The sequence below is a fragment of the Poecilia reticulata genome, chromosome 13 (genome assembly GCF_904066995.2).
Source record: "Poecilia reticulata chromosome 13, P_reticulata-male-v2, whole genome shotgun sequence".
NCBI classification, from domain to species: domain Eukaryota; kingdom Metazoa; phylum Chordata; class Actinopteri; order Cyprinodontiformes; family Poeciliidae; genus Poecilia; species Poecilia reticulata.
The window spans coordinates 31,803,122-31,816,602 of record NC_088842.1 but is presented as its reverse complement, the minus strand read 5'-3'; the positions used below and the strand labels follow the sequence as shown (position 1 = coordinate 31,816,602).

Genomic DNA, 13,481 nt, shown 5'->3' with positions numbered 1-13,481 from the left:
CATATTTTCTTTCTAATTATGTCTTTTTAGTTTTTCTGTCTTTTTTGTTTCTTTGCATTTCTCACCAAGCTTTGTTTGCACCTGTTTTCATTGATTTACATTTCTTCAGACTTCAGACTCGCCTCATCCAACTAGGAGGTGGACTGAAGTTTAACTCCTTAATCTGGTGGATGCATCTGATCTCCTGTCGCCCTCGACCTCTCCAACTCACTGGATCCTGTTTGTGGGTGAAATTATCTTTAACAGACGGAGGAAAAACTGTATAAAATCCAGAGAGAATATAAATTCTTTGTCAATATTTATTTGAAGCTTTACAGCATTTGGAGTCTCTGCTCACTGAACACAGTCAGGAGAAAGAGCCTCCAGCAAAACACAGCAAACTGTTTATAGGAAACGTTTCATTTAATTCACACAGTTTAACAATCTACTTGGCTACAAAACACACTGCAAGCAAACGCATTTTATTTCATAAACAAATTCAACATTATGGCTGTCATAAGAATGAAAGAAGAAAATATTCTACGACTTTATAATAATCCAGAGTTCAGAGAAACAGCTTCAGAAGACTTTCCCATGATCACAAGCTTTACACAAGAACCATAACACTGTTATGCATTGATCCACTCATAATCATAGTAACCATAAAATGTTCCATCCCATCTGCAGGCTAAGACAGACATGTAGCCGACGTGTTTGTTGCTACCTGTACTTGGTCTGCCAGTCACCAGAACCTCATTATTCACACAGAGTTCGTTTGTCCTTTACAAAGCTGTTGAAATACTAATTATATGCGTCCATGAATTTCAGCCAGTGAAGCTCGTTTACAGCGTATGCACTCTTCGTGTTGATTGGTAGTTAATGTTATCGTAGTAGGAGATCAGAGGCAGCTTGTCCACATCGTCTGACATATTTCCCTCCTCCGTCTCATACAGGTTGATCCCGACGGCGGCCATTTTGTTCATGTATCTCTCTCTTGGAATTTGGTCAAGAGTGTCCACATGTTTTCTTGTTGTTGGTCTTGAAGCCATGGGTCCACTAAGCATTGTACATGCACTTCCCTACTAAGATGGCGCGGATCACTTCTGGTTCAGACTTGATGGAACTGGATGTATTGGATGGGTTATCATGGCAGTGAAGACATACACCACCTACAGGCAGCTCACAGTATTACAAGCCAGGATCAACTGTGTTGCATTTGTCACAATTCAAAACCTCAACTAAGACGAGGACACAAACTGGGTTCAGGGCCTGAATGGAATTGGCCACCTAACCTTTGACCCCAAATATCCTATCATATGCTATCCTTGCAAGGTTGATGAAGAGCAGATTTTGATGAAGTGGGTTTTCTGTTACATTTTGTTGAATGTTTTGCTTTCTATTCCCTTCTTTTCTAAGTTTTACTTTAGTAGGTTTAGTCCAGATAAAAATTTCTGAATGTTGAACTTCCTTCCTGCTGCAGGAGCACAGAGACGTTTCATCATAGATACACAGACGGATAGATTTCCAGGAGTCTGAAACATGTCTCTGCTCCTTCCTGTGGATGTGAAATGAAGATCCTTTTCTCCTGGTTCCTTCAGACTGCAGTCTCCTCCTCTAAGCTGCCTTCAGCTCTGGATCCTTCATCATGATGGTTGTTTTCTGCTCCAGACTTCTGGTTTCTCCTGGCCTGGAAACAGAGGATGGTTCAGCTTCAATGCAAGAACTTTCCCAGCTGAACACATCATGCATGATACATGCAGTACCTTAAAGTAGAGGACCAGGACTGATCCCGGCAAACCCAGCAGGACGACAACCAGTCTGATGATCAAAGCAGTGAGATAGTCTGAAACCGAACGAAACAGATTCAGGATCAGCTTTCATCAGACGAGTCAAACTAGAAATTTACAATAATCATATTGTTTTCATGCTGCCTGTAGATCTGATCATGAACATTAATATCATCAATCCTCCTCTCTGACCTCATGAATGAGGCAGACAGCTGCTGGTTCACCTGAAGCAGAACTTCTCCTGATGGACTCCATGAGTTTACCTGAGACAGTGAGGTTGAGAGGCTGGCTCACAGAGGAGAAGTTATGGGAGAAAACGTAGACGTGGTAAAGGCAGCGGTAGGTTCCTTGGTGGGCGTGGCCAGCAGCAGCGAACAGGAAGAGGGCGGAGTGATTAACAGCTGGCAGGGTGTGGTTCAGAGTGTAGTTAGAGGAGCTGAAGATGAGCTGGAAGGAGCCGCCTTCATACTGAGGCCTGATGGAGCACATGATGCTGAAACCTGAGCCAAAGAGGAGCTCAGACCCCTGCTTTCTGGCTGTGGAGACCCCGTCAGTGGAGGAAGAGAGGAAGATGAGCGGCTCAACCAGCAGATCTGGGAACGCAGAGGAAACACAGAGACAACTGGATCTAATCTGAGGTGGAAAACAAGATGGCATGAGAACGAGACAGGAGCTCATCACACTGGTTACCATGGTTACTAGCATGTTTATACATGGTTACTAGCAACTTTATGACAGATCTTTAGTCTGTCAGTAATATTTAAACCATTTTTAGTTTTCCTCTCCTCCAGGTTTCAGGTTCTTAGTTAAAGGTGACGGTTTCTCTGCAGACATCTGGAACCTGATGAAGAAACATTTTAAAACATAAATATGAGAGTTCAGAGTTACCTGAGCAGATTAACTCATGGCTCCAAGCACTGTTTATTTCATCAGGTATACAGTTCTTTAATTCAGATACTGACGGCAAACAGTAAAATCTGATCTCCCAAACTGGTCTCTCTGAAGCTTCCATTGAATCTTTTGCTGAAACAACAGAACCACAGTCCAGTTCAGCACAAACTACAGCAGATGAGTTCTTGTCCCAGTAACGATCCAAAACATCCACTGGTCTCCAGTCTCCTTGATGTTTCATCTCCAGTCTCCCGGCACATCGGCTGGTCTCTCCCACCAACCTGATGGGTGCTTGATGTGAGCAGAGACAGAAAGTTCATTAATGCAGGAAGTGAAGCAGTGAACAGCAGCAGGTCTGCAGATCCTCCTCTACCTGAACAGGTGAGTCCAACAGCTTGACCAGGTGAGCAGCTGTTTCTAACTGAACTCTTCCTGCTGCTGCAGGTCAGCAGAGCAGACTCACTGCCTTCACACAGGAACTCTCTGCTCCCCACTGGAGCCTCTGCTTCTCCATAGAGCGCCCCCTGGAGGACTGAAGGAGGCCCACAGTCAATCTCCCTGCAGACCACCTCTGCATCCTGCAGGTCAAAGTCTTTTTCACACACTGAGGACCACGACTGGTTGGTCTTCACCTCCAGTCTGCCTGAGCACCGGTTGGTCCCTTGAACCAGCCTGACTGAGTCTGTGGATGCAGAAAGAAAAAAGGTTTAAAATCCTTCAGAACTTTATTTTTGTAAACACACATGGAAACATCTCTGGGTTTGATAAAAATACAAAGGAAATGTAAATAAAACCAAACTAGAAAAGTTCAGAGCATCAAAGGTGGAGTGAAACCGACTGTTCCTGGAATTTTATCTTTCATTTTATTTTTGCTGAATTTATCATATTTTTGGGACATAAACATGTTCAGAAACTCATTAAAAGTCAAACAATCTTTGTTTCTTGTGAAATTGTTAATATTTCAGCGGAATTAAAAATAAACATTGCAAAATTTCTCAACAGCGCCCCCTAGTTCAGTCAGGCCAACAACCAGAACAAACAACAGGTTTCCCTGCTATTTGCACTAAAAACAGGAAGTCCACCATTTTGGATAAAAAGTTCATTTTCTGTTGATTTTCAGGTTTTGAAAATATCTGATTTCCTTGAAGTCCTCCTGGGATTTTGATGCATCGACTTCAAAGCAGCAGAGATTAAAAGTTATAAAAATGATGAGTTTTTGTTCATCTATTTGGGCTAAACTGAGAACTTTATCTGGATATTTAAATTATTTTAGTTTCTCTCTCCTCCAGGTTTCAGGTTCTTAGTTAAAGGTGACGGTTTCTCTGCAGACATCTGGAACCTGATGAAGAAACATTTTAAAACACATAAATATGAGAGTTCAGAGTTACCTGAGCAGATTAACTCATAGCTCTCATCACTGTTTATATCATCAGGTATACATTTCTTTAATTCAGATCCAGACTGCAAACAGTCAGACCTGATCAACCAAACTGGTCTCCATGAATTTTCCTGTGAATCTTTTGCTGAAACAGCAGAACTACAGTCCAGTTCAGCACAAATTACAGCATCTGAGTTCTTGTCCCAGTAACGACCCTCAACATTCACTGGTCTCCAGTCTTCTTGATGTTTCATCTCCAGTCTCCCGGCACATCGGCTGGTCTCTCCCACCAACCTGATGTTGACTTGACCTGAGCAGAGACAGAGAGTTCATTAATGCAGGAAGTGAAGCAGTGAACAGCAGCAGGTCTGCAGATCCTCCTCTACCTGAACAGGTGAGTCCAACAGCTTGACCAGGTGAGCAGCTGTTTCTAACTGAACTCTTCCTGCTGCTGCAGTTCAGCAGAGCAGACTCACTGCCTTCACACAGGAACTCTCTGCTCCCCACTGGAGCCTCTGCTGCTCCATAGAGCGCCCCCTGGAGGACTGAAGGAGGCCCACAGCCAATCTCCCTGCAGACCACCTCTGCATCCTGCAGGTCAAAGTCTTTTTCACACACTGAGGACCACGACTGGTTGGTCTTCACCTCCAGTCTGCCTGAGCACCGGTTGGTCCCTTGAACCAGCCTGACTGAGTCTGTGGATGCAGAAAGAAAAAAGGTTTAAAATCCTTCAGAACTTTATTTTTCTAAACAGACATGGAAACATCTCTGGGTTTGATAAAAATACAAAGAAAATGTAAAGAAAACCAAACTAGAAAAGTTCAGAGTATCAAAGGTGTAGTGAAACCGACTGTACCTGGAATTTTATCATTCATTTTATTTTTGCTGAATTTATCATATTTTTGGGACATAAACATGTTCAGAAACTCATTAAAAGTCAAACAATCTTTGTTTCTTGTGTAATTGTTAATATTTCAGTGGAATTAAAAATAAACATTGCAAAATTTCTCAACAGCGCCCCCTAGTTCAGTCAGGCCAACAACCAGAACAAACAACAGGTTTCCCTGCTATTTGCACTAAAAACAGGAAGTCCACCATTTTGGATAAAAAGTTCATTTTCTGTTGATTTTCAGGTTTTGAAAATATCTGATTTCCTTGAACTCCTCCTGGGATTTTGATGCATCGACTTCAAAGCAGCAGAGAATAAAAGTTATTAAAATGATGAGTTTTTGTTCATCTATTTGGGCTAAACTGAGAACTTTATCTGGATATTTAAATTATTTTAGTTTCCCTCTCCTCAAGGTTTCAGGTTCTTAGTTAAAGGTGACGGTTTCTCTGCAGACATCTGGAACCTGATGAAGAAACATTTTAAAACACATAAATATGAGAGTTCAGAGTTACCTGAGCAGATGAACTCATGGCTCCAATCACTGTTTCCATCATCAGGTAAACAGTTCTTTAATTCAGATCCAGACTGCAAACAGTCAGACCTGATCCTCCAAACTGGTCTCCATGAAGCTTCCTTTGAGTATCTTACTGAAACAGCAGAACCACAGTCCAGTTCAGCACAAACTACAGCAGCTGAGTTCATGTTCCAGTAAAGACCCTCAACAAACACTGGTCTCCAGTCTTCTTGATGTTTCATCTCCAGTCTCCCGGCACATCGGCTGGTCTCTCCCACCAACCTGATGGGCGCTTGATGTGAGCAGAGACAGAGAGTTCATTAATGCAGGAAGTGAAGCAGTGAACAGCAGCAGGTCTGCAGATCCTCCTCTACCTGAACAGGTGAGTCCAACAGCTTGACCAGGTGAGCAGCTGTTTCTAACTGAACTCTTCCTGCTGCTGCAGTTCAGCAGAGCAGACTCACTGCCTTCACACAGGAACTCTCTGCTCCCCACCGGAGCCTCTGCTGCTCCATAGAGCGCCCCCTGGAGGACTGAAGGAGGCCCACAGCCAATCTCCCTGCAGACCACCTCTGCATCCTGCAGGTCAAAGTCTTTTTCACACACTGAGGACCACGACTGGTTGGTCTTCACCTCCAGTCTACCTGAGCACCGGTTGGTCCCTGGAACCAGCCTGACTGAGTCTGTGGATGCAGAAAGAAAAAAGGTTTAAAATCCTTCAGAACTTTATTTTTGTAAACACACATGGAAACATCTCTGGGTTTGTTAAAAAATAGTAAGGATATGTAAATAAAATCAAACTAGAAAAGTTCAGAGAGTCAAAGGTGGAGTGAAACCGACTGTAAATAGGATTATTTTTCTTTTTAAATTTGACCCAGTTGCAAACGTTTGTCCATGACATGCAATGCACCAGATCCACACTAAGAAGTTTACTGGAAGTTTCCTGGGCTGCAACCATGATATGGAAATAATCTATTACCAAGCACTGTTAGATGAAGTCACTCCATCAGGTTTATTCGCATATTGTGCACAACACAGAGAGAATATAAGACGATCAATAGTGAAACATTTCTGATTGAAAACTCTCCCAGGCAGAGACAACATGAGTTTTATACCAAGGCTGAGGGAGAGACGGTCTGGTTCTCATGCAGCTGCAGGAAAACATCTCCCAACCTTGTGCATGCAACCCAAATAGCTTCACTTGGTGAGAGTTCACCAGCATTTAGAATGAAGACAATATAACCAGCAGATTTTACCTTACAATCATTTGTCCACCACAAAACAGAGAAGAGCCGAATGAGGCGGCTGTTGATGTTAATTCAGTATTTGGACGTGTGGCCAACATGGACTGAACTTCCTCTGCTGCCATTGTTAAAACTACAGACAGACTGTGATTCTAAAATAACACAGAAAATCAAGGTCATCGTTCAAACTTCTCCTTCTGTTCGCTGATTGGTCCAGTAGAAAATCTACCAGAGGGAATCCAGGTGAAGGGGAAGAAGCCCAGACTGAGCTGGAAGTGAGAATCTTTTTAAAGTGGAGTTGGAAGCAGAACAGGAAGGAAATGGCCAGGATATGAAATCACCTGAACAGATGATCTGTAGATTGTAGCTCTCATCTCTTTGTATCGACACCACAGATCCACAGTGGAGCTGTCTGCAAGCTACAGCTGCTGATGTATGGTTCCAGTTCCAGTCCCAATATTTCACTGCTTTCCATTCTCCCAGGTCCTTCATCTCCAGTCGGCCACCACAGCGACTCCTTCCTGCTACCAGTCTGACTTCATCAGACAGCGCTGGAAGAAACAACATTTACTGTTGGGTTACAACAAGCAGAGACAGATTGATTTAGGATGTGTTGACAGGATCCTGTTGATGGAGTTTATTTGATCTTCTCTTAGAGGCAGAGCTATCAGGGATGGTTCTGATCAAAGCATCTTTATGCTGGAATGGCCTAGTTAAAGCCCAGACCTAAATGTTATCTATGCTCTGTAGTAAAACCTGAAATGTTTTTGTTATTCACCTTTTCTATCCAGTTATATTTATGTCTTTACTGAGACCAACCAAAGTCAAATTCATTGTTTTTATGTAAAAGTTTTAAAATCCAGTTGATTCTGGTTCTGATTCTAAATCTGGTTCTGGTTCTGTTTCTTGTTCTGAGTGCAGAGAGATCATCATTATGTGCCTCAGCAGCCTGAGATCGTGTTCCAGACATTAGCTTAACATCTGTCTTCCTCCAGAATGAGTCTGACCCCCCAGCAGTAGGAACTGGACCCATCTGGGCCGATCACTAAGAGAAATCTACCAGAAACAGAAACACTGAATGCAGCCGTCTAAAATCAGAGCTTAAATTCATGAACTCTCTGCCACCAAGTCACTAAACTGGTTCTGCTGAACTTCAGATGTCTGTCAGCAAGAGGACTATTAGTTACTGACTCCATCACTGAGCAGAATGTTGATGTTCCTGACAGAAACATGGCTGGATATCAATAACGACTCATCTGAACTAATTGAATCAGTGATTTTTAATTACAATTTTTAAGTGAGAATAGAAAACATGAAATCTGAGGAGGGGTTGCTACAAAATATCAGATTCATAAAACCTGTAAGAAGGTTGATTTAGGTCATTTGAACTCTTAAATATCTGGGAATTGAGGTAAAAGCCCATAAATGAGCTCTGATGCTAACTCTATACAAAATCCCATCATATGTGGAAAACATCTTTATTGACTTCAATGGTTTTATCTGTTACATGCATTGATCATGACTGTTAGATAATTGTGGGAGATTTCAACATCCTTGTTGACGAGCCTGAAGACGGAGGAGATTAAAAGCTGATATTCTTGATCGTTTTGGTTTAATTCAGCTTGTTGACCCAGCAACACACAATCAAGGTCACATTCTGGTTCTGGTCATCAGTAAGGTGTGAATATTTCCAACGTCTCTGTAACTGATGTCTCCCTGTCTGATTATTTCACTGTTATCTTTGAAACCACAATAACCATCGACTCATTAAGCCAAACAGCTTCTGTCATAAAATCTTCTGTTGAAACACAGCAGAAACTTTAATCAGTTATATTTCCCCACTTCGCCTTCATGCTGCAACCTGTAGATGAGCTGCTAGATAAATTCCACCCTAACATCTCAAGTATCATTGATTTAATTGCTCCCACTAAAGTGAAGGTTGTGTCTGGTAGGAACTAAATATGTGCCAACAGTTAGATCTGCAAGACGACTCTGTGGTAGAACCGAACGTAGATGGAGTAAAACTCAACTTCACGTTTATTATGAAATCTGTAAAGACTGAATTAAAACATTCGTGCTCTTTGCATAAACCATAAACTAAAACATGAACAATGATTGAGTTTTATTTGCCACAGTTGACAGGCTCACAAACCAGCTGAGCTGCAGTCGAACACGGCCTGCACATTTCTTTAGAGGAAATTAAAAACTTAGAGGATTAATCTGCACATCCACACTAAATCCAATATCAATGCTGTACCTGAACATAACAAAGGCAGAATAAAAGACACAATTTCAAATATTCAACTATGAAAACTTTGAATAAATTATAACCAGATTCAGCTCCTCTTCCTGCTGTCTTGATATTACACCCACAGCTTTTCTTCAGAAAGTCCTGCCTGTCATTTCATCTGATCTGATTCTAATAGTAACTCATGGCTCTCATCAGCCGTTTTCCCCCAGCAGTTTTCTAAGCACTGATATAAAAAACAACCATCTGAACAAATCATTCCTGCAGAATTACAGGCTGATCTCCAACCTTTCAATCATCAGCAAAATGATTAAAAAGATGTTTCAACAATTAACTGCAAAACAACCAAAACTCTGAGTTCCTTTAAATCTGGACTAAAAACCCAGCTGGTCAGATTTGCTTTGAAACAAAATAAATGAAACACTGAACAACATTTTGATGAGTAACGACGGCACTTTGACTAAATGTACTGTTTACTGGTTTACTCTGTCTTTTAGGACTTTTTGTGTTTTTCTGAAGTAAAGCACTTTGAATCGCCTTGGTGCTGAAATGTGCTTCACAAATAAACTCGATCGATTGGTTGATTGATTCTAATCTGCAGCAGGCAGTTCAACATCCTGCCTGAGACACTCCCACGTCAGACGGAGCTCAAACGTTTTCACGAACACAACCGGCGGTACCAGAAGCTGGTCCAATGACCGTGGTGCTACTGGGCTTGGTTGGCCAGCAAACGGGCCTGACCAGAACCTCAGAGAGAACCTGTGGAGTCAAGAGGAAGATGAGAGAATTGATGCAGAAGGAGCCATTTTATGAGGCTCCACCTGTTTACTGCACAGAGTTTCTGCTGCTTCTCCTTATCAATCAACCAATCAGATTCATTTTATAGATCATTTCAGCAACAAGGCAGTTCAAACTGTTTTACATCATTAAAACACAAAAACCAACAATTCTTGGTTTTATTGGCTCCTCAGCAGCAAGTAGACAATATAAACATCACTAACTGTGTAGCAGCAGCTCTATGATCGGAGACCAGAAACAGTTTCCAGTTTTTAGTTTGTAACATTTAACATGTTTATCAGCAGATCATTTTAATTTGAACTCTAGTGAATATTAGTGTTTGATGAAAGTGGAGTCCTACCTGAGCTGCAGAGACACAGAAGCAGCATCAGAGCTGTTTGCTCCATGTTTCCTCTGATGTGGAGTGAAGCTTCGTCTCTTGATGTGATCAGGATGTGGCTCCAGACTCTGAAGACTTCCTACTTTAAGCTTTTTTATCTGCTACTTCCTGAACGTCGTCACAGTTCAGGTCTTTGGCTGCTTTCAGAGACAACGCCTCCTTCCTAGGAGCTTATCATGAAGATGGGTTCAAACTGGGCCTACTGGGATTCAGAGGTTTCACCAGTCAGTCTCTGTTGTTCCTGTGTTTAGTTCAGTCCTTGTTCTGCTTGTGGCCGGAGTGGATCCAGGTGTGTCATCCACTGAAAGGGAACCTGATGTTGTTGGCAGCAGTAGCTCAGCTTCCCTCCAGGAAGGGGTCACAGCTGGACAGAAATGAGCCCAGGTGTAGCTGCTATGAAGAGGAGAAACAGAGAGAGAACATGAACTGAATGTCAGCAATGACTGCAGACAATGCAAGCAGGGTTTCCCCCCAGTGGATTATAAGCCTGGCAGCCCGCCAGGCTTTACTTGACCCTCCACCAGGATAAACATTGCTTGGTCATATTACTTTAATAATAATAATAATAATAATAAGCCGCATTGCAAGCATCTCTGTTGCTCTGAGCGTTTCACTGGCAGAGCAGATTTATTCCTTATATGCAGCGTTTACATCTAGGGCGGAAACGATTCCTCGAATGATTCGAGTCCCACGATTAATAAAATTCCTGATTTATTATTTAGCAGTTTGTTCCGGCCGGGACTTTACTTGCGTTGAGCAACGCTTTCACTTCCGCCTCTCACTTGTTGACAAAAGCTAAGTGTTAGCGGCATAACGTCCAATTTTCAAGTTGGGCCGTGGGGATTTTATTGATTGATGATCATGCCCGGGGTTTCGTTGTTTTCGGGGGACCAATAATCCTCCTTAAAACGACTGGCGGGATGCCTGGAGTTCTGCAGCCTTTCTCTCCGGGAGCTGCTGGTTCAAAGCGCTGCGCGATTATTTATACAGGTAAGCGGATAGGCTGAGTAGTTGTTGCATATTGTGTAAATGTAGCTTTACAGATGAACCGCTCAATAAATTTCATATCACCCAGGTCTCAACAAACGGGAGGCGGAAATCATCCTGGCGGTACATGGCTGGTCGATGAGTTTCTGAGTGCAAAGGTGTTAAATCCCGTTGCTAACAAAAGCTATAAATGGCTGAGAAAACCACACCTGTCTAGTCTCCCGTATCTCTCCACTCTCTTTACAGTTACACAACAAAAACAATTTATTTCTTGTGTGACTCCCTCAAAGTGTGGTCGCATTTGTTTGATTAAAATTATGATTTTAGTTTAGGATTTGACCATGTTTTGAAATTTTGGAGCAATGTCACGCAATGCATAATTGCGCCGCTAGATGGCAGAAGCGAGCCCCGACGGGACTGACGGTGCGAGATTTCGGTGTCGAGGAAGTTCCCCTCCATTCGGATGAGAGCTACCAGCACAGCAACACCGTCTCTGTGGCTCACTCGATTTTTTCCTGTTTAAACGGGTTGGTTCGGGTTTAAGCTGAAAACTGAGATGTGATCAACATGATTGATCTGTTAAGCGTCGTGACCTCGGTCCCCGGTGTATTTGGTTTGTGTTATTTTATGTTGTCATTATAGTTAGCTAATAAGCTCTCGGTTAGCTGCTCGGAGGATTTCCTCAGATGCTACGTGAAGAATGCGTATGTTTTATATAGCCGTCTGTAATGTGTAATATTTTACAATTCCTTGTATAATAATAAGCTGATGTTGTGTTATAGAAGAACTAGTATAAGTGTGAATGTATAGTCACAATTTTTCAAAGTTGTATAATGAGTTTATTATTATAACCTGAAATAGGGATGAGAGCTACCAGCACAGCAACACCGTCTTATGTGGCTCACTCGTTTTTTCCTGTTAAAACAGGTTATTTGCATCTGCTTGCCTGTCCCCCACTGAGACCCGCAACACTTACTCACAGAAATTCAAACACTTTATAAAATCTTCCATTAGCACACTTAGCAGTGAGTGAATGAGGATGATTGACAGCATTAAGGCTGTCCTGCTTCTGATTGGTTGTTTGTGGTCAGGACGCAGCATTTCTCTAGACAGCAATAGCAGCTCAGGGAGGAAGTGGAGGAGATTGATCTCTTCACAGATTATCTGTTTCAAACTGTCACAACATGGTGACAGCTTTAACAAATGTGGAAAAGCATATTTAAAAAAAATTAAATGTATATTCTGCACCTTGAACTAAATGCACATCGTGTTTTTTGAGAAGTCTGGATTGCTTCATGTATATTTTGTACGTTGCCTGTGACTGTTGCTGGTGGGGAGAGAGCTTTCAATGAGCTAACACTGATGATAAAAAAAAATTAAACAACCTATTTGCATGAATCTGTTGCATGTAAAATTCACCAGCAGTGAACATTGAGCTAGTATCAGTATTTGACCAATGAAAGCAAGGCAGCTGCAAGCCTTTAACATTGTGACGCTTTTTATGAGTCAGATAAGCTAAAGAAATGATAACAGCAGCTGTGAAGGGGGCCCAATTTCATCCTGGGGCCCAAGATTCCTGGCGGCGCCTCTGCTGCCCAGTGAGTGGTTCTGTCTCTGCGCTGTAAAGTTTATGTATGTGGTCCTGATTGGCCGGTGAGTTATTGGTTAAGTGGTTCAGCCCAGTGATGAGCTTTTGCGTTCGATTTGTAGTCACACATCACGCTGGTTTTATCTTATTTTATTATTATTTTTATGATAATTTTTCTGTGCTGTAAATACTTAGCATGTTTTCTGTGGCAAACCTTGAGCAAGGATGGAGAGTAGCAGGAGAAAGTAGCAAAGGGAGGAGAAGTGGTCAGTTTGTCCTCCAGGAGGATTCCTGGAACATCTTCAGATTATAAATCTGGAACATTTAAATGTATTTTTTTTCATAAGTCATTTTTCTGTCATTTAATTTCAGATTTAGTCTTTGACCATCAGAGCAGAAAGGCTTCATAGAGGCAGAGGGAAATCTAAACATGAATCTGGATGTTCAGCCTCTGTGAGCTGCGTGAGCTGCGTGATGCTAATCTGGACTGAAGCGTCAGCAACATTATCAGCTTTATTGCAACATAACCAGGTTTTTAGGGTTAATCTAAACTTTAGATCTTCAACTGGAAAAAGTTGTTTATTTCAAAGAGCTGAGATATTTTAGGCCCATATAACTAAAAACATATTTTATTTAGAATATTAAACTCTACCAGCTCCTTTATGTTGCTGCAGCAACATGCATTCATATTAGCTGAACCTCTGCAGCTCTGATCTAAAATTAGAGCCCAGTTGGGCCAAAGTTTGATAGTCGGGTCGGGATTCTGTGGTGTATTATTAATAAGTCACATGGTTTTTTT

The 13,481-nt window shown here is 42.0% G+C and overlaps 1 protein-coding gene across 1 annotated transcript; it reads right to left on the bottom strand.

Moving 5' to 3' along the window:
- Positions 1 to 987: 987 nt before the first annotated feature.
- On the bottom strand, positions 988 to 2,658 carry LOC145554508 (uncharacterized). The gene is made up of 3 exons (XM_081614392.1): positions 2,030 to 2,658; positions 1,743 to 1,822; positions 988 to 1,666 (listed from the first exon to the last, which is right to left on the bottom strand). Exons 1-3 carry the CDS (start codon positions 2,469 to 2,471, stop codon positions 1,574 to 1,576), a joined length of 615 nt encoding a protein of 204 aa, XP_081470518.1. The 5' UTR covers positions 2,472 to 2,658; the 3' UTR covers positions 988 to 1,573.
- Positions 2,659 to 13,481: the final 10,823 nt, after the last annotated feature.